Source organism: Acanthaster planci, linkage group LG21 (assembly GCF_054643075.1).
Source record: "Acanthaster planci isolate LZ-2023a linkage group LG21, COTS_SCS, whole genome shotgun sequence".
Lineage (NCBI taxonomy): Eukaryota > Metazoa > Echinodermata > Asteroidea > Valvatida > Acanthasteridae > Acanthaster > Acanthaster planci.
The window spans coordinates 11,051,428-11,073,630 of record NC_141797.1 but is presented as its reverse complement, the minus strand read 5'-3'; the positions used below and the strand labels follow the sequence as shown (position 1 = coordinate 11,073,630).

Sequence of the window (22,203 nt, the reverse complement as noted above, 5' to 3'; positions counted from 1 at the left end):
AGCAGTTGGATCTAAATGCATTTTTTTCTTTGGAGTGATTTTCCAATATGAGTTTTCAAAAGTTTTATTCATGTGTCTTACTCGGTACATGTAATTTTGTTCTGTGTTTTAACCTGCAATTTGGAATTGCTTGGAATGGACAGATTCCTTAGAGATATTTCGAATTCATGATTCCATTTCAAGTAAACAACATAAAATGATTATCCCGCAACCCCTCCAAAATGTTAAAAACAAAACAAAGAAAACAAATGCTTGGATTTAGATTGAAATAAATTCAAAATTGTAAAACCAACTTGGGCTGATGACTCCTTTGGTGCTTTGACTTCCCATCAATACATTAAACTCCAGAAATATTCGTATCAGATTCAATTAAAATGTAACTATACCGTTTCATTGACTGAGTGACTCTAAAAACACGGAGTGACCCGCTTAATGGACATTCGTAATTAAAACAACAACTATGCGTTCCATCTTACCCTGACATTGAACGGCGGAAAAAAAGCAGAAAACGATGATAACAACTCCATAATGATGCATTTTGAAAAGTTGTATCTGACAGAGAATTCTGTAACAAAAAGGTTAAATAAAATCACACACGTCACTGACTTTGACGTTGAACAAGATTCTGAACCTACAGCAAGACACGCAAAGTCTGTCGCCATCGAATTGCAAGTCACAGTTAAGCTTTCTGATACTGCTTTACCGCAGGGGCTTAACTACAGGACCATTGGGACAGGTGCCAATCGCCAAAAGAAATCGGCCTCCTCTTACATTTGAAATTTTGAAAAGTACACAGCTTATGTGCAAGTCATATTTGTGCCCCCCCCCCACAGACGTTTTTCAATCCTGATTTAACTGTTGTTTGAACAAATTATTACAGAATTTCATTTGGTCAAACATGATTCTGAAGATCAGATTCTGTCTGGCGCAATAGTGTTCAAAGTAAAGGCCGACCATACTTGGCACCAAATAGAACACAGACACATTTGTGACGTCAGATAAAAAATTCGCTCGGCAACTTTGCAAATTGAAGTCAGCACATTTTCAACTTGAACGAAATTTTGTTGCAAATCTTTCGTGTCGCTATCAACTTTGTCTTTAGTATGAACTGGACTTTAGTAGGATAAAACTGGTAAAAGTATTTCTCATAAATTGCTTTTAAAGATAAATAAATTATACCAAAACAAGCAGTTAAGATGCACGAAGTCTACGTGACAGGCGCGGGAGATTGAATAAGCGCTGTGACTTACCTAATACCAAGATATGACCGATGAATCAGTGGAAATCAGTCGTAGTTGAAGCCAATCGGCACGGACGCATCAAGACTTCAACACACTGGGACGGCAAAGGGTGTTATGCAGGCGGGCGTATCTGGTGATACGACTCTGCTTATTACCGTTAGCTCCTTCAGATATACAAGGTCTTTTTGAAACAATATTTTACACTGGCATTCATGCGGGACATAAAATTGTGGAGGATATCGGTGGGCCGTACCAAGGACATCACGATGCTTTTGCTCTTTATTATACAATTTTTGAGGGACATTCTCCACAAAAACTTGTTGACCGCTGGATGGAAAATAAGGTCATTCCCGGACCCCCACAACCCAAAACCAAAAATTCCACATCATTATACAGGCGCTGGTTGACACTTTAAAAAATATCCACAAAGTCATCCTTTCTGAGCCATTGCGTCTATCGTGTAATTTAAGAAGCCGAATTAAAAGCCATTACCGCGGTGGTAAATGCTCATGGACAGGTGGTAGTACGCGCGCGTTACATGTCTCTTGGGCCAATAGGGTGTCATGATTTGCCCAATGCACGCGCTCGTCAAGCTGACGAATATGCGTATGAGTGCGGTGCCACCACAATAATGGCGTCTAAAATAAGTCGTTCAGCAATCAAGGCCCCAACACAGCCATTAACTAAGAATGCACACACACAGGCGACAAGATATTGCACATTTTCAAGGCACTGTCACCAAAGCACGAAGAATACCCCGCGGCTTTCCTCAGCGTGTAGATCGAAAAAAGAAGAGGAAAACAGTTATTGAAAACCTTTATTGAGAAGCGAACATGGCAACCCTTCCCAATCACTGTGACAGTTTTTGTGCTCCTGAAATTGACGAAAGAATGGATGATCCCTATAACTGTGAGTGGACCGTCCTAGCAAATGGGCTCGCGCCAACTTTTGTAGCAGAGCACCATATTGTGCAATTACCTTGGCTGTGAAAGAAATATTCCAGCCATTTTAAAGATTATATACAGGTTGTTTACAGGTAAAGGCTATAAAGCAGAATAAATTAATATTTGAAAGATATCAGCCGTGCGTATATACGAAGGACAGTGTTGGATGAGGCATTCTGTACTTTTTTCTTTCTTCAAGTCTACCGAATTCTCCCCGACATATTGAAAAGGGGAGGGATGTACGAACAAACGACTGTTTGGAGTAAGGCCAACCATTTATGTTGAAAGATTTTATCCACGCCAATAACATTAAGGTCAATTACAGTGTAGATTTAAGATATCTGCAGGTTTAGAAATGAGTGTATCAACTATTTAGTGCAGGCAGGCCCTAGAAGCTTTGATACCGTCGTGAAACTGCTTCAGTTCTTACCTCTCACATGGGCAAAAAAGCGCAAAAGCCTACTCAAAACCTACCAATAAAACAGATCGAATATATGGATGACATAAAATAAATCCGTTTATTTAATAGACCACGCTTAAAATACAAGCCCTTATTATTCTACACTCCTATGAGGCGCATGCGCACCGAGATTAACTCTGAGATCAACTTATAGTCCATGTAAGCGTGACGAACTAAGCAGCGAAGAAATTACATTAAGAGTCCAGTTTTTACTTTGCGTGTCTTCTTGTTGAATCAGTGGCATCATACCAAACCTCCTTTTAATAGTGAATAAAAGTACTGAGGCACTTTTTCTGTATGTCTTACTATACTGATAATCTAGCTAGAACCAATAACAGTAGTTACAAGTACTCATTTTATTACTGATTACAACCTTCTCCATATCGACTCCTATAATCGTAGATATTTTATCACCTCAAATTAGAAACTACACAACGCACTACAACTATGCACATCTAAATGTATTACTTATATAAAAAAATAATTACCGGTACGTCAGCGCGTCCCCTCCTCAGAAGTGCTGATAACTTTGTGTATTTTGCGACGGGAAAATGTCCCATCACAGATGTATATTTTGAACACTGCAGTCAATTATGTTGTCCAAGGCTTTGTCTAAAGATTGGTTAGCTTTCTCGGTCGGTTCCAGGAGAACACTGAGTATGCAGTCTTAACAAATGCCAGAGGAGAATAAAAAGGCATTTAAAATGCTGATGAGTAAGTATCATCTCAAAGCGTTTCATATACACATGTAATGTTCTACTTTTCAAACAAGATTTTCAACTTAACCACTTTTTTGACAAGCAAACCATTACAACTGGAATTCACTTAATATCGAAAAGTGCGTCCGTGTCTAGAGCCACTGTTAGGTAATACAAATATAAAATCACGCACACCTTCAACGTTGAAGGGCATTCATTCAGTCTCAACGACACAGGTGGCAGAGTTGATACCATCGACGCATCGATATCCACTGGGACAATTGACGGCAGCACACTCATCATCATCTGCATAAACAAACAGTAATGATGCTTTAAGTAACTCTCAAAACAGTTTAACTAATTTTGAAAAGATTTATGAGCCAGTTCGGTATTCAACAGCGCATGTCCAGTATAAAGCTAATCAGGCACAGTACGCGCGCGCGATAGTCTGTCATATCAGCGAAGCCATACGCGCGTACTTTGTTCCCGAAAGACTTGGCTTTTCGAAATACGGAACTAGCTCATTCTCTACAGATGGCATCGAGCCGCTGAGGCCATAATGACAGCTATAAAAGCGATGAGTTCCAAAACTGTTGATATTTACTTCATTTCAAAAGAAAATAATAAATCAAAAGATTCACCAAAACATTTTTCAAAGAGCAACCCCCCCCCCCAATCACAATGCACAAAATATTTCGACCCAATGTGCGTTTGGAAATGGTCGACAAATTTCAAGCGTTGTGATTGGCCAACGCGTTGCAAACTCTTGGAGGTGCACTATTGTGAGTCGCCCATGTTAATCATAAACACCATAGCTGATCGTAACCGAAGGATGCACATACCTCTGAAGTACAGGTACAAGCTGTTGGTAGGTGAAGGTATCTGGCAGTAACTATCATACAACAAATCCACTCCAAACACGTTCTCTGGACCATACGACGTGCTATAGCCTGTACCACACATACCATGGCCTAGGCTCAATGACGTCAAACAATCACAATTGTCGTCATCGATCTGAAGAGACTTAACTCCATGCTCCTCGCGATACTGGAAAGAGTCTTGTGCAGCACCAGGCGCTGTCCCTGAAAATGCATTTCCAATACGGGCGTTTCACAACAGTGCGCCTTCAAGAGTTTGCAACGGTGCGGCTAATCACACTGCTCGAAATCTGTCAACCAAGTGCGTGTTTGGACAGGGTCGACAGATTTCGCGCGTTGTGATTGGCTAACTCGTTGCAAACTCTTGGAGGCACACTATTGTGAAACGCCCGTATTAAGTACCAATGAGAGTATCTCCATCATAGTGCATGTCTCATTGGAGAGAATTGGAACTCCAGACTTAGCGACCGGACAGACGAACCCACGCCGTAGAAAGGCGCTTAGAGTGGAAACACATTTCTAAATACAGAAGATTTCCGCGTCTGTTTATATTGCCGCTTTAGTATTTTTTCAATTTGTCAATCACCCAGAGAATCTGCATGTACCTTATTTTAATCTGATAAAAATGTAGGGCCTATACTTGCCACTGACAATTACTGGGTTCCAAACATTTCCTTGTGTGACTTTGCCTTCTCGATGATCGTGGAATGCTTCCCATACCGCGTGAGCTACGTCATTACTGGGATCGAACGCCCACCTTAAAAAAAATACCAAAACCAAAAAGTTAAGCAATAAAACGTGGCGGGCGGTGCCCTCAAATTCTCAGAATAAAGTGCATCAAAAGTTGTATAGTCCAATGAAACGAAATATGTTCTGTTATTCTTATAGTTTTGACACTATTAATGTTGAGACACTCAACTTGCAAGTGTACGTTCCTTTTTCCTTTCATTTCCCCTTCTTTTACTAACTTGTGTCTGAAGCTGTACGACTGCTTGCTTTCAGGCACCTGTCCATATGCGCGTCGACACTGAGCGCCAAGCGTTGTGTGTCAGCCTAGGAGCGATTTTGACAGCCAAACACAAAGCACATGTGTGCTATGTTAATGGTGAAAAGTGAATCGTAACTCACACCAAACACGCACATATGGAAAGGCGCTTTTAGTCTGTAAAATTGATTGCTTACCTGTACACATTTTCAGCGGAATCTGTACCAAGCATCTCTGCCTTGGATTCTTCCAATTCTTCCGGTAGCCGACCAAAACAATACGCAGCGGCTACTTCACAGTCGCCATATTTGTCTGTGATAAGGAATAAACAGTTATAGGCCTATCATGCAAACAGGGACTCCAGGAAATGTTTTCTTCAGACTGAGTGCCATGACCCTTCGACATTTTCTTGATTTTGCATATAAATTTACACGTGTACTGGGTACAACTCTTCAAAAGCGTCCAACAAACGTAGACTTGGTATCACCGTACGATAAATCATCAAAGGAGAGCATCCAAGGTCGTCATTGACAGGAAGTAAGGGTGAATCAAATACATTTCTGTATTCATGCAGTAAGTTCGCCTCTTTTTCTTATGGTTGAGTTCATTACGTATACGCGGTTCGAGTTACAGCGATTAACAAAATCCTGCAGAAAACATATGCACCCAAGGGAGCGATAACAACACCTGTGTGAAGATGCCTATACGGAGGGCATGTACGGATGGCTGGATAAATTTACTATTATCCTTGAATTTAGCAACAAGAATCCAGACTGCACTTAAATTATTCTTGTTAGCAAATCCAACAGTTATTGGATTCGAAGTTGACTTTACCTTGCAGAACATCGGTGACTGTATCAGGCCAAGTAGTGTCAGTGTACCACCAAAATAACCTCCAACGAGCGCCATCTTTGTTGACAACAGGATACGCTGGAGAAGCTGAAAATTGACTTCATTGACTAGACTTTAATCCGACACTCAACGCCAATGAGAGAATTGAAAACAAGAGAATCAAATTTATTGTGCTAATTATTATTAACAGAGTACCCGAGTAAGTGCACGACATATATATGACAAACTGCACAGCTAATCTGCTCTGACGTCATAAATTACTCACTAACCTCTTTTACGCTGCATGTTTGGTGCAATGCCATCTCTGGAACGGAAACAACGGATCAACGGAAAAAAGAGACAAAAGTGCAGCCACATATACCCAATTCAGCCCGACATCAAAGATGGCCAATCACCTAGACGAATAACCTCCCACTGTCTTTATGTACTGAAGAAACATGTGAATGGGGTAATCACGCCTTTAGCCACTTGCGAAGCAGCTTGATGACAAAGTTTCAATGTTAAAAATTCAAAATAATTTACCTTCATCTGGGGTAACATCAGTCTTGTTGACAGGGCATGGCGCCTTGTTGGACAGCTCAGCTACAACGGTTTTTAGTTCGTTCACGGTTTGCTGAAGAGATTTCAACTCTTTGACGATGTCAGTCGTGTTGCATTGGTTCCTATTGTTACAACACGTCTGCGTGGTGTTGAAAACGGGTTTAGCTGTGGAAGTGAACAGAGATAAATTCACTGTGACCTGCCGCTTTTACGCCGACCATACTTTTACCGTCGGTAATGTGTATCATTTACAAATTAATAAGTACATGTAGGCCCTACTGGTATTAGTGATAAATGGGTCTATACTGATGTAATTTGTTTCGGGAAACAGCACGATTCGTCTCTATGAAATTAAGACTAACTTACACAATATTTCCTGTTTTGTTTACAACAATGTTAGTGTCATGCCCTCTTCAATCCTTCGCGCTGATCCAAGGCTTTCTGCTACAATCAGAACTTACTTTTAATCCGGGACTTTATTAGTCTGGAAATGAACTTCAAATAAGTATCGAAAGCCTTCAAATAAGTGAATCAAAACCAGCCTTTGCAAAATATTCAAAGACACATTGAAGCAAACAGACTATCGAACTAAATAAAGCGTAACTTTTGAAAAGTGTACCTTCACATGCCGACTTCACAGTGAACGATGTCTCCTGCTTCGCCTCGATATCAGCCGAGGAAACCTGAAGGACAGCTGATACCTTGGTCTGCTGTGGGTGATTATGACAGTACTCCTGGTTGCAAGAACCATCGGAGACCACCGGAGATGGCTCATCAGCAATGACTTGCTGTGCACTAACGATAAGAATGCAAATCGTTGCAATGGTCAAACCCATATCTGAGTCTTCAGTCTTCTGGTTTCATGCGAAGATGTGGCTTATGAGTTGCTGTGACACTCAATTTTAAGTGGTGTGGAAACTATTTCATCCTTAAGTGCGGTGATGTTTATGTTTTACACCGCTCCGTGTTGAGTAGCTTTCAATAGTATACCAAATCACTAGGTCTGTGTTTGAATTGCATTTCTCCAGGACATGTGCCTTTTCACAGCCGTAGGTCACTCCTGTATATATGAAGCTTCCGGAAATTAGTTTCTGAACTTGTTGGTTAAACAACCCTTGATCACCAACAGTTCAATATATCATTATAGCGACAGAGCCTGGTTTCCTCATCAGACCGTATAGTTGATGCACGTGGGCCTACATCCGTCGAACTTTTCCGAGCGGTGCAAAGATCCTGTTCCGGCACTGTTCACAGACCTTATCTTTCTGACCCAGCTGGCCGTTACTGAGGCGGAAGCAAATGGAAACTTCCACTGCTCCTTGAAATTTCTAGATCCAAGTTCAAGTGAGACATGTCGGTCGCAGACCTCGTCTGTCTTTTACTCCTCAATTTCGTCCTTCACTTGAATGTCAGGACACGGTGGTAAACCTTACAAGATGTGTATACGTTAACCTTTTTTCAAGTCAAATCCGCACATTTCTTGAGCCAGATATCGAAAAGAAAGACTCCTTAAAAACGTAAAATCTCAATATTTTGTACTACATCTTAGTTTCAAGACACAAAACCTCGAATGAAAGCTAGCACACAATAATATCTGCTACTAGTAATCTGCTTATATATTTCGAGCGTACAATAAGAGGGAATACAGACAGACATCTGACAATATTTTTATATTAAAACACGGTGTACAAAAAACTATAGCAAGGCACATTGTTGGGAGTTCAAATTGTACAAATCTTGAAAAGTCACCCTATAATACGACAAATGCTTCAAATATTGAAATAATGGTAAGGTACGAATTCTACGCTACATACGTAAGAACTTGAGTTTCTTAATATAAAAACTTATCAAAACAAGATGTTTACAGTCTACATCAGCAGAAACACGGTCACAGTCAGCCTTTGGAACTGACAACGATTCCCCGACAAAAAGACCAGGAGTCTTTTCGACTCTGTCACACTAAACAATTAATGCTCTGGGAGTTATTGGCCCCTACTTTCGCTATTTTTAAATGCTAAACTGAAACTCTCTTAAAACGATCATTGTGTGCTCCAGACCTGGATATTACCAAGAAAAAAACACCATCCGTTTTAAATGACAAAAAAATACTTTAAATAAAGGTCTGTGCACTGCCAATCTCAATTGAGGTAACGTGGTAATATGATTATGAAACCTCTTCGAACTCGGTTCCATCTGATACAGCAAACGAGGTTTTACACCTTTAGGCAGCGAAAGATGTTTGTGCGAGTCTGCAGCTTAATATATTGATTGGTTCTACGTCATTCTTCATTTTGGTCTATCCATAAAATATTTACACCCCAATAAACAATAGCAAAGAAAATCCAGCTAGATCGTTTAAGAGGAAATAACTTATTTGTGCGATCGCGACATAATAGCATTAACGTGGTCTCACATTGCTACCCGGTAGTTAGGTAAATGTTTTTAAGACTGTAGTTTTGATATCAATGTGAACATTACACGTACCTTTTTCAATTAACGTGACTTACAAACATAACTTTAAAACCCATCGAGAGAAATGGAAGAACCCAAATTGTGGAACCAATGTCACAACGACTTGTACACCACATATATCTCTTTAACATACGTTGAATATGTTCAAGAACATGCCGCAGAACAAGAGCAATCGTGAGTAGTCCAATCCTTCAACTGCTTTGAATAGTAACACAGAGGTTGGCAAAAACTTTATAATCTCGCTTTCTAATTACAGGGGTGTGAGTGGCCACTTAAAATTACAGCTGAAAACAGCTAGCAAAAAGCTGAAACACAAAAAGTTCCCATACTTTTGTATAGACCAGGTGAACAAAAAAGTTGAAATTCAGGGTCAACATCTAACCTAAAAATGCTGAAATCAGATGAACAGCTGAATTCTCACACCCGTAATTAAAATAGATGAGACCCAGTACAGCTTGTAAAAATTTTAAACTCTTACGAACGGGTGGCACAATTTGCATTGCACATGTGGAGAGAAGATGTCATTTTCTGTCCTTGAAGCCCAATCTGTGGTACCTTACAAATGCCAGCTTTTATGTAATAACACACAAGGAAGTTCAAAAGGTACTCGAGAGCAAGAACCTGATGCCTTGCATATTTTTCGTTTTCTCTTTCATCGAGATGTAATATATTCTTTAAAGAGTTGTGTTATGAAAGACTATATACGACTATGCATTTTTAAATAATTCTCCCATACACAGAGTCTCAAAAATACTCCCTGAGTATAGTCATAACATTAAAATATCAAGATAAACCCCACAACACGTACCATTGCAGAACATATGTATGCACCCAAAATGCCCCTCACCTAGCAAATTTTGTTGCAACAAAACCGACCGAAAATAATATACCGTAACTATTCAAAATTTGACTACTGTATGTCCAAAAGTAAAAAAAATTGCACTAAAGTATAATGCAAAATTTTTATTTACCAGAAAATGGTAAATCACTTCAGTACTACACAGAACATCCAAGACTTAGTATGAAATGTCTGGTTTTAAACCGTATACATTGTATTCATTTCAGAGAGGTAGAAAACTGATACAGTGACAGCCCAAATCACGAGTAAAGACTTGATACAGAAAGCCCTTCCTCAAGTTTTGCATTTCCCTAAAACCTCCTCAACAAACACCTCCAAGCATCGTTTACATTGAGCAAACACCTTCTCAAAGGCTGCGTCATCACCAATCTGTTTGATCACAACAAAAACAAACAAGAGATTGAATAATTTTAAAATGCTTTTTCGTACCTTTAAATCTTCGAGTTTGAATAATCTGAAAGCATAGGGCCAAAAATGAACAGGTGTAATGAATTGAGGTGGGAAGTTAAAAAATGTCAGTCAGTCTGAACTGTTTTATGTTCTATGACTCAAAATTAAGAAATTGTGAGTAAATTACAGTACTTAATGAAAAATATGCTTTCTCTGTTAAAGGAAAACACCCACTTAACCAAAAATAAAGTTGATAATCTAAAATTTGGCATACATATACTTTCAACTAGCATGAATTTTCAAAGATACCAGTGTACTGGTGTATGTATGTATTATTTTGGCTTCATGCATGGTGTCCAGACTTACATAATATGGGTCTGCAATGATACGGTCACTTTCTGGATCCAAATCCCCCAAGAGTCGAATAAGGCTGGTGCTTGAAGCTGGTTTCCATTTCATCAAATGCCTTCCAGAGAATCATCAAAATATTTGTTTCAATTTGCAGGAAATAACATAGTGATCTCTTACCACTTTACTCTTTTTCCGTGAAGGGTTTAATGAACTCAACTATCTCCTACCAGGAGATATACATTAATATGTAGCCAAATGGAGTCAGAAAAGACTTGTATTTTGTGCATGTCCTCAAGTCAATCATATTTAAGTCTCCTTATAATTGGAGATTGGTGCTTGCGTGACGTATGCAGCATAAGATTGGCACAGAACGTGATGGGCCAGCTGGTGCTTAATCACTCACTTAGGACCACAACCAAGTGATGACAGGCTCTCACCTAATAGAAAGTGCTAAATTGTCTTACATATGAATATCTTTTGCAACCACCTAGCATGCAAAATTGGATGTATACTCTATAGGAAAGAAACTGCTCAATGGTTAATACTTACTCTAAGATATATTCATCAAAACCAAAGATGTAATGGAAATTCTCATAGTCTTCGAGAGTGATCTGGGAGGTTAAAGAAATGGGAGAAAGATGATGAGTCACATAGATCAAACTGGTCAATTTTTCTGCTATATCTCCCCACACTTCCACCAACAAGTATGTCTTTCCTTTTTGTCCAGAAACTTACATGTACAAGGTCATTCAATCTCACCTGTTTAGCTCTATGCTGACTTCTCTTTATTCCGTTCTTTTCCAATTGATGATTGGAGCTGGGGTTAACTTCACAACCCACCATGTAATCTGATATAGCTGCACTATCCACCTTCCAGTCAGCAAGCACACCTTTTTCTTCTAACATGTGACACAGCATATTTTCAGCTAGTGGAGATCGGCATGTATTACCTGGGGAAAGAAATTAGTCATGTTTTGAACACACAGCTACATGTGCAACGTATAGTGGCAATAAGGAGATCTAATCATAAGAGATAAAACTTACAGTTTACATATACTCCCATGAGTTAATTTCCACTTCATGTTCATTATTTGCTGGTACACGTACGCGCACGATTGTATAAAATAAAAAACATGAGGAATGACTGAAACACTACAAGTTACTGATAAAATCATCACATACCAGGGTAGAGATAAAGGCATATATCAGAAGAAAAACAATTAAGCCTCACAACAGTATTGGAGTTGGGTCAGGAAAGTTTCCGTTTAATATCTCAAGTCAAGGTTTTTTCAGGCCTAGTCATGCAAAAAACTTCAGAATTTACCGAGGCAAACAAAGAGGACAGATTTCCTTGACGTGCTTGTGGACTCAGCCATCCTGAAGTGTCGATACTATTGGTAACATACATGTCATCATCAACAATGGAAACAATGATGTCCTCTTCAAAGTTGCTGGTAGCCTCGGCTAATTATCAGGGCAGCCCGGCTGAAGTGCTAGGCCTTAATGCATGCAAGAAATACATACACACACATAATTAATGTCAACAGTCACTCCTTACGATTATACTGTTAAAAAAAAGCTTGCTTTAACGTCCAATTAGGAAAGAGTCCCCATACACAGATGTCAGCCACATGACAACCCATGCACAAACCCTATGAGACTGGTCTGAAAAATTCTGTTTTTCTAAGTAGGCTAAACCGACTTTTTTATCTGGATCCCTCCTAACTTTCCTAAATTTAACTTTTCTGGACATGTTCTTGCTTTCTGGAGGCTTAGAGGTCACTGTAGGGAATAATTAGTGGCGTCCATGTATGGAACTCTTTCCTCCAATTATGTGCAAACACGCAGAAAACCTTAATTCAAGGAGTTCACTTACCAGCACAAGGGCCGAGTTGAACATGTTGAAAGTTTCAACAGTATTTTACATGGGCGCAGCCATGTCAGTGACGTCACTTCGTTAACAGCATCGTTTGCACATCGCCATCGTTGACCAAGCAACGTTTAGTAGATTGCTTACCTGAGAAAGAGGTGGTGCTCTATAGCTAGCTAGCTATCTGCGCATTGTTGTCACTTTGCTGTTGTGTATAATTTCCCGACAATTTGACTGACAGCGATTTCAATTTGGAAATTCGATCAAAATATCTTGGGTACGACTCCGACATGAGAACCCCTTTATAAAGGCAGAATCGATGGATATTCAAGGTGTTGCATATATGTGAATTAAGGGCATTTGGAGAGGAAATCGTGATTGTTTGAAGGTAAGTCAACACAGTCGACTGACGTTTCAGCATGTTCAGGGCTGGCCCGGAGGGTAGGCCATGCTTTACTAATAGTAATACTATGGATATGATCACGATGGTAGAGGAAGGGTTTTACCATGGAAGAAGGTTCCATGGTTTTACACATGAAAAACTGTATAGGCCTGCCACACACTGAAGGCCAACGACTTGGATTATTGTAGGCATGGTAGGCTGATAATGTTAAGGCATGTCAACACTGGTACCAAGCTTTGCATTTCCAAATTGTCCGAACAATAATGCACATGATGCACGCATGTGTTATGTTAATAGAGAAAATTTTTGTGTCCATGAACTGAATATGAATGCATGAATGTGTTGTGTACGCAAGGCACCCCAAAAATGTACACATGGGAAGGCGACTTTAGTGTGGCGTGAGCGTGTGGCACATGTGCACACAATCTGACATAATGCACATGTGTAGGCCCTACTCCATGATGGAGTACTGAACAACTATGGGGCAGGTCATACTGCATTTTTCTCCTCCTGGAGAAGTGGCGTGAGGAGCTACATGTAGATATGGTACTAGCCCCACAAATAGGGCTGTACCTGTAGTGGCTCTCTTTTACAATCTGCCTCTTTTCCATCGCCACCACAGCCCTACTTCAAGGCATGTCTTAAATGCCTGAAATCCAGACTGCAGGATTGTTACAAACTTTGAATTCTAATATCTTCTGAAATGTGAGAATGACTCAACAATTTTACTTACACTGGCATATTCCTCACAGTTTGGACTTTTATATGAGCACCTTAAAGCTTTCCCAGACCAAATATTTTTCGATGTACATGTATGGCGCCCTTTGATATTTCTATGGTGACCATGGGCAGCGCCATATTAAAAAATAAAAGCAGCACTTCTTGCGTCAGATTTCAAGGTACCCAAAGCTTTAGGGTGCTCATATAAAAGTCCAAACTCTGAGGAATACGCTGAGTGTACATGTAAGTAAAATTGTCGAGACATTCTCATTTTGGAAGATATTAGGATTCAAAAGTTTTTGACAATCCTGCAGTTTGGATTTCAGGCATTTAAGACATGCCCTGAAGTAGGGCTGTGGTGGCGATAAAAAAGAGGCAGATTGTAAAAGAGAGCCACTACAGCCCTATGTGTGGGGCTAATACATGTAAGTAGGTGTATACATGTACAAATATACGGTAGTTCTTTGGGTAGGCCTATGTCTTGCTGCTTTAGGCCTAGGCCTATGTGAGATTGCTGTTCACTGAGTGATGGCTCATGCTGCTTAATGGACAGTGACTGTGATTATGGATGTAAAATGCTCTGATGTCTTACACATACATGTACATGTTTGTCAAACAGCATCGTATATAAAAAAGTAACACCTTTATTTTGCTTCTCGTATTTGCCTGTACGCCTACCTTGGCTTGGCGTGATGCATCGATGTCATGAATACAAGTTGAAACTTCGGTCATTTTTCCTTTCTGATTGTTTTTTATTGCATGTAGCAATGGCCAACCGGCCCTACCACATGAGCAGTGGAGCAGGGCCATCCAGGCAACATCAAGCCCAAGCTATGGCCGGTTTGACCCCAAGAGGTCGAGGGATGGGTCAGCGACACCCAGGGGCACCGATGAGTGACCAGAAAGCTAAGACGGTTCTGAAGGAAGCTGTGGATGCAGTGGTCAATAGCTTTGCCAAGCACACTCAAGGTTATGGCAGAGGTGAGGACAGATCAATAGGAATGCACTTGACTTCTTGAGGGATTGCTGAACTTACTGCAATTGGAAGTTGCAAGATTCAGCATTTCCCCTTCAAGACTTTACAAGACGTGGTTCAGGGTTGGAGATGAAATTTCCTTCAGAGAAATGGCATATCCTGGATAAAATTTTAAGTTGATGAGAAGATAGATATGCTAAATACATGTGCTGAAAAAGAATGCATTGTTTATTCCTTACAATACCCGAATGAACATTATTAAATTACATGTCATGAGATTTTCACCCGCATACACGTACACATGTTCATGTACAATTGTACATGTACATGTATATGTACCATGTATAATATGTGGATGGCTCTAAAAAAATGTGTAGGCCACTAAGTCTTCAGATTCAGGTTATGAGTTTTTGATGTGGCTGAATTCTGTTCATCAAAAGCTACAATTTGATATATGAATAACCCCTGTAGTGTGCTGGGTTCCGGAGATATGAACATGTACACATTTGTATACCCACGTTTTTGTGTTCAATAAAAGCACTTTTCGAGAAAAAGTTCATAAAGTGTAGTGCTTGGAAACACAATGCCGGTATATACATGTACGTGTAGGATTTCATACCAAATGATCAAATTTTCATCTTTGTTCATCAGTATCCATGTTTGTAGTTGCAAATTCTGAAAATATAAATCTTGTAGAAGCTACCGGTATGTAATGGAAAAAACACAGAAATCACATTTTTGAAGAAATTATGCCCTCTGCAAATAGAACAGGCCATTTCGTGTTTTGGCATTGCGTGAAGTAGTACCGTTTTTTGCTGAGCAGGTTACGTGGAGCCATTTGGCTTGTCAGGTACCGGTACATGCCTGTTAAGGAAAGACAATAACAAGTATTCTTGCAAGATGTGAAGTATAAAAGGAAACATGTTTGAGGTGAAGACCAGGTGGAGGACAGGAATTTGAATCACTTATTGAATAATACAAGTACACACCCACCAAGTATATGCTTATTCATGTATTTAACCAGCTGCACAACTGTTACCTTCATGACCATTCTTAATTAATTTTCTTTGCCATGTGTAGTTAATGTAGTGGAAGCCTTGCAGGACTTCTGGCAAATGAAAGCTTCTCGAGGTGCTGAACTTAAAGGAGGCCCTCTAGTGATCTATGAATCAGTGCCTTCCTCCTGTCCTCCGTATGTTTGCTTTGTCACCCTACCAGGAGGTAGCTGCTTCGCTAGTTTCCAGGTAAGTCTGCAATGAAATGCAACTCATCCGTTCAATGCTTGTGGTATTGCATTGTGTTTAGAAAAAAGCTGGGAACTCTCATACCACTGAATGTCTAGATGTTGTGAGCTCGATGTGCTGAGATTATGATAGTATAAAAATAATGGTGGTCCCTTGGCTAAATGACAATTGAAATCGCCACAGGCCAGCTGAGAAGCATCTTCAATTAGCCTGGCTGGTCAGCTGAACAGTTGCAATAAATAGATCCAGTTCCCCATCCAAACCACGATATTGATTGTTTATAAAGGATGGAGCCCGCTTGTTGAAGGCTTAAAATGTATTACATCATCAACTTACTTTTTGACCTCAAATTCCCTTTTTTTCAATGGTGTGTTGTGGCCTTCCGGCAGACAATCGTCTTCATATATACCATTTGCAGTGTAGGTTAACGAAGGGTGGGCTTAACTTCCATCAGTCCCTCAAAAGCCTCTGAATCCCATTTGATGTTGAAGGATTAGGGAGGAATTTTGGTTAGAAACATTTCAGTTTAATTAGTAGTGAAAACAAATGTGTGAAGAGTTTTCTCTAAGTCTTTTCATTAGTTGAACTTTGTTGGACCAGAGTAAAAGGACTAATTCATTAAGCCCTTTCTGACGAATCACAGCATGATTTATGGCCAACACAAGTGCACAAATGTCACGATGTGAGCACGGCACTGCATGCACGTATGATATGCGTGGTTGAAACGTAGCGTGGCATTTGAAAAGAACATGTGTTAAGTACTCACGTGCACAGTGAGCAGGACTTACTGGATCGGTCTATTGATCACTTGCCTCTGAAAGACTGCCATCATACACATTAGTAAGTTACCAAGGGCAGAAATGTCAAAATTCAGAGCTAAAATTTATGAGCACTGTACTTCTCGTTGATGCAAGTGTAGTTATTATACATTGTTGGTTTCTTTGACCAGAACTGCCCAACCAAGGCTGAGGCTCGACGCAGTGCAGCCAAGATTGCCTTGATGAACTCTGTATTCAATGAACATCCATCAAGGAAAATCACAGATGACTTCATTCAGAAGGCCGTCACTGATGCCAAGAAGTCTTTCCAGGCATGCATACTAACAGTATAGAGTTGTCCTGTACCCACGTCCCCATCCCAAAAAGCACACCAGCATTCACTTTAACTCACCTGTTCTGCATTTAATTGTTCTAAATTAGGCACATTTACAAACTTAGTTCATTGAATAGATTGCTAGAAATAAAGAAAAAACTTCGAAAGTGAATACAAAGCAATCACTACACATTATTCTCTGGTATGCTGTTGAGACATATTTGAGCTAGTGGGTCATTCTATAAATTAGGCGTCCATGTTTTTTCATGTCCCTGTCACATCTGACTGGTGATTTTGTAAGTTAAGAACACATCCTCTAATTTCAAAAGTGATGAATTAATGCAAGTTACCTGCCAAGTAGAAATAGTTTGAAATTAATTTCAGTGATATTTCCATGTCAAATTACACACTTCAGCTGTAACAGGGACACAAAAATGTCACACTTTTGGATCCTGAATGTATAGAATGACCCTTATCTTTATTTTCCACAAAGACGTTTAAAGTTTTATGTTTTGTAAGTGTTATATATTCCTTTAATCAATAGCCTGGACTAAATTTTGCTCCAACTTTTTAAAAGGGTTCAGTTGGCTTGTACAAAATATACATCTGACCTTAGAGCCCATCAGCTGTGGCTGTCATTTATCAAATACCTTTGACAGACTCCCTCGACCTAAATGAATTTTGTATGCTTAAAAGAGAATTGAAAGTTAGTGTGGATTGCTTTGGTTCTTCTCCTTCCACAGGGTTCTCCAGAGGATGAGAATGATCCTAACACCAGCCTTGGTGCCTTCCGCTTCATGCTTGAATCCAACCGTACCAAGTCTATGCTGGAATTCCAAGAGCTGATGACCGTCTTCCAACTGCTGCATTGGAATGGTAGTCTGAAGGCCATGCGTGAGCGTGACTGCTCTCGTCAAGAGGTTCTAGCCCACTACTCTCACCGGACCCTTGACGACGACATGAGAAGCCAGATGGCCTTGGATTGGATCTCCAGGGAGCAGGAGATCGCTGGTATCATTGCTGAGGAGCTCCAGCGAGCTGATGACGAGATCGAGACGGCAAGATTGGCTGGTAGAGAGCTGAGATTCCCAAAGGAGAAGAAAGATATTCTGATGTTGGCTTGCAGCCAGCTGGGCCCCGGCTAGGCAAGTATCCACTTCAACTACTCGATATCCCAAAATCTGTCTCTGGATTGGAATATTTCTGGGTCTGCTTAAAGCTGCTTGCCTTACCAACCACTCTTTCATATGTACAGGTGGCTTAATGTTGACTTTTGTGTATTGTCATTTTCTCAGTAATGGATGTTAGGGAATTCTGGAAGCTTCTTAATGATAGATGCCCTGTCAGGGTTCAGGTTATGCTTTAACTCTTATCTACCCAAACTCCATCAAAATCTATCCTTCCATTTTTGGTGGTTTTCATACATGCACATGTACGTACATGTATGATACAGAAGACCTGAAGTGACCAGATGTTGGTGAATTATGATGGACTTGGTCCAGGAGGCCTGAAACACTGCTAGGGCATTCAGTGCATGTTGTCATGGCAACATATCTGATGAAGTCATGTAAGCCATGTATGTTACATGTACAGTGTAGGTACATCAACAAAGACCACCATCTCAGTGGTGGACTTTGAAGCAAGCAATGTGGATTGCACGTGGTGTGTTGGATTGTTGGATTTGGTCCATTGCCTTGTAAAGGACACTGGACTGTTAGGGTTAATCCATACTAATCCATCAAATTCTGCTTATTGTACATGTAGTCAGTTTGAGTTGAGCTGGTACAAGTTGGTCACTATGACTTGTGTAGATTCAGTGTACATGTACACTGTGTTTTGAAGAAACAGTACCAAAATGAGATAGATGTAGCACTTGGGGGGTCTTGCTTTGTATGATAGTTTCATCTGAGCAAGAAATGGAATTTCTAAACAAAGGCATTCAGTCCATTGAATTCAAAGTACCAAAAACTCCACAGTCATTCAACTAGATAAAAAAACTAATGGATAAGAATTTCAAATAAACTCAATCATGAAAATAATCATTGCAATTCTTTTTTTTCCCCATCTGGTCACTGTTTTAATTATCACATTCGGAGGTTGTGGATAACATAAATTTTATATCAGTTTAAATGCAGAAGTATTGATGCATATTTTACGTCTTTAGCCAAGTACATGTACTTTAATCTACTTTTACTGGTGTAGGTTCAGATTGATTTAATGTATCATTTTTTACCTTCAGTTACATGGTAGACGAGGTCATGTTTACATATCTGTTGTTCCTTAAAGTTGAACATGCATGCAAACTGTCCATGTACATCTAGTCAACTGCACTTTAAATTACATTTTACAGCAAGTTTCCAAGAATTTATATCGAGAAAAAATCCACCTGTTATTATCAGAAGTATTGCATAATAAATGTGAGGCACATTGTTGATAATGTTGGTTTTGGTTATTGTTCTTGATACATGTACCACCTGCTGACTTATAAATCAGGTACAGGCCGTTGGACTCTCATACAATAACCAACAGTTATCAGCAACACACTGATTCTTGGTTTGAAATCAGTGTGGGATATTATGCACCAAGTATATATACATGTACCGGTAGACTTCTGTGACCAACTGATTAACCATGGCCTCACCAATTTTAATGTTAGTTTCGTTTTGTTTACTTTTCCCCTGTATGGTGCTATCTTGCTTGTTAGACTAACTTACTTGTACATGTATTTACACACTAATTTGTATACATGTAATTCTGTTCAATTTATCGCATGCATAATAAATTATTGCATGTTCTACTACTCATTAACGTGATTATTTTGAGTTACATTTGGGTCATTCTATAAAGCCGGGGCTTCCATTTTTTACGTCCCTGTTACATCAGGCATATGATTTTTTTAATGTTTAGAACTCATTATTTAATTTCCAAGATGAAATTTATAAGTACTTCAAATTACCAGCCAAACAAATAAACATGGTTTGAAATCAATATCATCGATACATCTTTTGTCAAAGTCTGCATTTCAGATGTCACACATCGGATCCCAAATTTATAGAATGGCCCATTTTCAAGTTCCACACGTATTTTGAGGGTTGTTTTTGAGTGGGGCTGGTTGTACGCTTTCCATATTTAATTGATTTACATGAATAAAGTCTCAGCCATACAGTTCGCTTCGTCACCGTAATGGGTCCCAAACCTGTCTGTTTTCAGATATCATTCTTGTGATTGGAGGATGTACACACGTACATTGTACATACTCCTCCCAAATTTGTGATTGAAATAATAAAGAATTGTAACTGGATTTGCAGAGATGAATCTCGATGAGTCGGTTAGATTTGGGGAACATCTTTTTTACTATAAAGGAGTGCATCACCTCATACGCATTTACCCATAGATTGGTATCTAATTAATGACATCATTGGTCATTTTCTTAATAAAAGGACTTTAGCAGACCAAGATTTGAATTACCCTCATGTCATTTTGAAATCACTTTTGAGTGAAAAGACGTCCCATCCGTTTAAGTTTTTTATGTTTCAGAGATTTTTATAAAATATTGTATTCTTCTGCATTCCATCATTCCTTACAAACATTTAATTTTACAACAGCATTTTTACGTGTATTTATTTTAGAATTTTCAACCTGGTTCGGGTGTAGGGGAACTTGTAAAGTGCGCCCTCAATGTGTGTCAGTTTTTTCCTCCTTGTGTGATATGCACGATTGGACATACATGTACGTGTACTGCACTCTCATTATTTTTACAACTAAAACGATCCCCAGTGATGGCGCACTGTTTAATTAAGCTCTCTGCACAAGTTATCATGGTTACTTTTTGTTTACTCCCAGAGACATGTATGTGTAAATGACCTATCGCGGTAGAAAAATACCAACACCCCTTTTGAAATATCGTCCAGTTACTTGATTACAAAGTGGACGCGGTACGCGCAAAATCTCAGACAACCAAAACTCCGCTGACAAAATTCCACATGGTTACTTACAAAGGGTGTGGCTGACTCGTAAAAGGCGATAGGTCAGTTTACTAGGTGGTTGTGTCTTTATGTGTGTAAAGGTATTGCTTTTTCTTTCATGTTGCCGATTCTAAAGAGTTTATTCTTGCATGCCACATATTTGTTTAAAGCTTGTAGTTTAGTTGTTAAGTTTGGCAACTCTAAATATTTATAAATTATGCGTTTTTCTTCATGATACGCAATTGCATTTTTTGTGTTTGGTTTGGTGTGAAAGGTTAATACATGTAGTATTTTATTCAGTTGAATTTTGTGCCACATTTGGAGTAATAATATTAATATTTCTTGTTTTATTTAGTGTTTTTTCAAATTGACGTGTCTTTACGTACGAGTACTTGTCGGTATTCCGACAGCGCATGCCCAAAATGAAGGGCGTCCATGTCATTCAGGAACAGGGGTACGCGTTTTTAAATGTTGAAACTATAGCTCATTGGTTTCAGTACTTGATGGGCTGTGTAATTGATGCACCTGATTTGAGAGGAGTCGCATCCTGATGTACCGGTACATGTACATCATGTTTCATTTGGGGCACCACACCACAAAAGTTTTGGGATTTTTTTCTCATTCCTCTGTTGGCTGTCACGATATAAAGCTACTCCTGCACGAGTGGTAGCCAAGGCACATGTAGGCACTTCTCTTTATGTTGGAGGGGGGGGAATGACAGATGAGAATGGAGGGGTGTAGCTTACATGTACGTCGCCTCTTCCTTTGCCCATGCACTGTACAGTTAAAAGATTTTGTAACCAACGATGACAGTCTGTGTGAAAGCATTATATGCGGTTATCTAGCAGTTATCAAACAGGCCACTACCAACAATCAATGTAGACATGTACATTTAACGGGTGTTGCACCGACATACATGTATATTCACAATACTACATGTATATGCCAGTGTTAGTCCAAGAGCGTGCGAAAAAATTGTAAACGTTCTTGGGTAATTGGACTCGAATCCCACGACCTCCCGCCTACCTATACGCCTACCAGTGCACACCTCTGAGCTTAAAGTGTTGTGAATATTCATTTGTGTGTGGGCAAAACCTGTTACTAAAAATGAACATCTCCCCGATGCAGAGTACATCTTGTCTGACATCAAAGTCGTGTTCAAGGATCCACTCCGTAATGTTCATAATCTATATCTTATTTTCATTGTACATTTTTCAATACTCATTGATTTACGTTAAATAAAGGCTGAGTTTAAAAATTATA

General features: G+C 39.5%; 3 protein-coding genes across 5 annotated transcripts; 1 reads left to right on the top strand and 2 right to left on the bottom strand.

Annotated features, from left to right (window-relative positions):
• Window positions 1–2,684: 2,684 nt before the first annotated feature.
• LOC110982959 (uncharacterized) lies at window positions 2,685–7,687 on the bottom strand. Of its 2 annotated transcripts, XM_087131414.1 has the most exons (8): window positions 7,218–7,687; window positions 6,581–6,763; window positions 6,041–6,145; window positions 5,404–5,518; window positions 4,866–4,978; window positions 4,186–4,425; window positions 3,539–3,649; window positions 2,685–3,311 (listed from the first exon to the last, which is right to left on the bottom strand). In XM_087131414.1, the coding sequence occupies exons 1-7, from the start codon at window positions 7,432–7,434 to the stop codon at window positions 3,558–3,560; spliced, it is 1,065 nt and encodes a 354-aa protein (XP_086987540.1). In that variant the 5' UTR covers window positions 7,435–7,687; the 3' UTR covers window positions 2,685–3,311; window positions 3,539–3,557. The 2 variants fall into 2 exon arrangements, with proteins under 2 accessions (XP_086987540.1, XP_022097467.2); XM_022241775.2 differs by having other exon boundaries at window positions 2,685–3,649; window positions 7,218–7,686.
• Window positions 7,688–8,191: 504 nt separating this feature from the next.
• On the bottom strand, window positions 8,192–12,639 carry LOC110982997 (low molecular weight phosphotyrosine protein phosphatase-like). 2 transcript variants are annotated; one of them, XM_022241834.2, is made up of 6 exons: window positions 12,547–12,639; window positions 11,995–12,169; window positions 11,430–11,620; window positions 11,220–11,281; window positions 10,686–10,785; window positions 8,192–10,298 (listed from the first exon to the last, which is right to left on the bottom strand). In XM_022241834.2, the coding sequence occupies exons 2-6, from the start codon at window positions 12,044–12,046 to the stop codon at window positions 10,203–10,205; spliced, it is 501 nt and encodes a 166-aa protein (XP_022097526.2). In that variant the 5' UTR covers window positions 12,047–12,169; window positions 12,547–12,639; the 3' UTR covers window positions 8,192–10,202. The 2 variants fall into 2 exon arrangements, with proteins under 2 accessions (XP_022097526.2, XP_022097527.1); XM_022241835.2 differs by lacking the exon at window positions 11,995–12,169 and having other exon boundaries at window positions 12,547–12,627.
• A 99-nt stretch (window positions 12,640–12,738) lies between these two features.
• lix1l (limb and CNS expressed 1 like) lies at window positions 12,739–22,203 on the top strand. The gene is made up of 5 exons (XM_022241833.2): window positions 12,739–12,928; window positions 14,429–14,644; window positions 15,720–15,883; window positions 16,833–16,973; window positions 17,719–22,203. Exons 2-5 carry the CDS (start codon window positions 14,431–14,433, stop codon window positions 18,118–18,120), a joined length of 921 nt encoding a protein of 306 aa, XP_022097525.1. The 5' UTR covers window positions 12,739–12,928; window positions 14,429–14,430; the 3' UTR covers window positions 18,121–22,203.

What these genes read in the sequence shown, in the direction of transcription:
- LOC110982959 (XM_087131414.1), bottom strand. Translation starts at nt 7,434, where the DNA reads ATGGGTTTGACCATTGCAACGATTTGCATTCTTATCGTTAGTGCACAG. An exon ending in TCCGCTGAAAATGTGTACAG is followed by an intron (nt 4,979 to 5,403) that starts GTAAGCAATCAA and finishes ATTTTTTTTAAG; the next exon opens with GTGGGCGTTCGATCCCAGTA. An exon ending in CTTGTACCTGTACTTCAGAG is followed by an intron (nt 3,650 to 4,185) that starts GTATGTGCATCC and finishes TTGTTTATGCAG; the next exon opens with ATGATGATGAGTGTGCTGCC.
- LOC110982997 (XM_022241834.2), bottom strand. Translation starts at nt 12,046, where the DNA reads ATGGCTGAGTCCACAAGCACGTCAAGGAAATCTGTCCTCTTTGTTTGC. An exon ending in GTCAGCATAGAGCTAAACAG is followed by an intron (nt 11,282 to 11,429) that starts GTGAGATTGAAT and finishes TTAACCTCCCAG; the next exon opens with ATCACTCTCGAAGACTATGA. An exon ending in TCATTGCAGACCCATATTAT is followed by an intron (nt 10,299 to 10,685) that starts GTAAGTCTGGAC and finishes GTGATCAAACAG; the next exon opens with ATTGGTGATGACGCAGCCTT.
- lix1l (XM_022241833.2), top strand. Translation starts at nt 14,431, where the DNA reads ATGGCCAACCGGCCCTACCACATGAGCAGTGGAGCAGGGCCATCCAGG. An exon ending in GCTGCTTCGCTAGTTTCCAG is followed by an intron (nt 15,884 to 16,832) that starts GTAAGTCTGCAA and finishes TTCTTTGACCAG; the next exon opens with AACTGCCCAACCAAGGCTGA. An exon ending in ATGCCAAGAAGTCTTTCCAG is followed by an intron (nt 16,974 to 17,718) that starts GCATGCATACTA and finishes CTCCTTCCACAG; the next exon opens with GGTTCTCCAGAGGATGAGAA.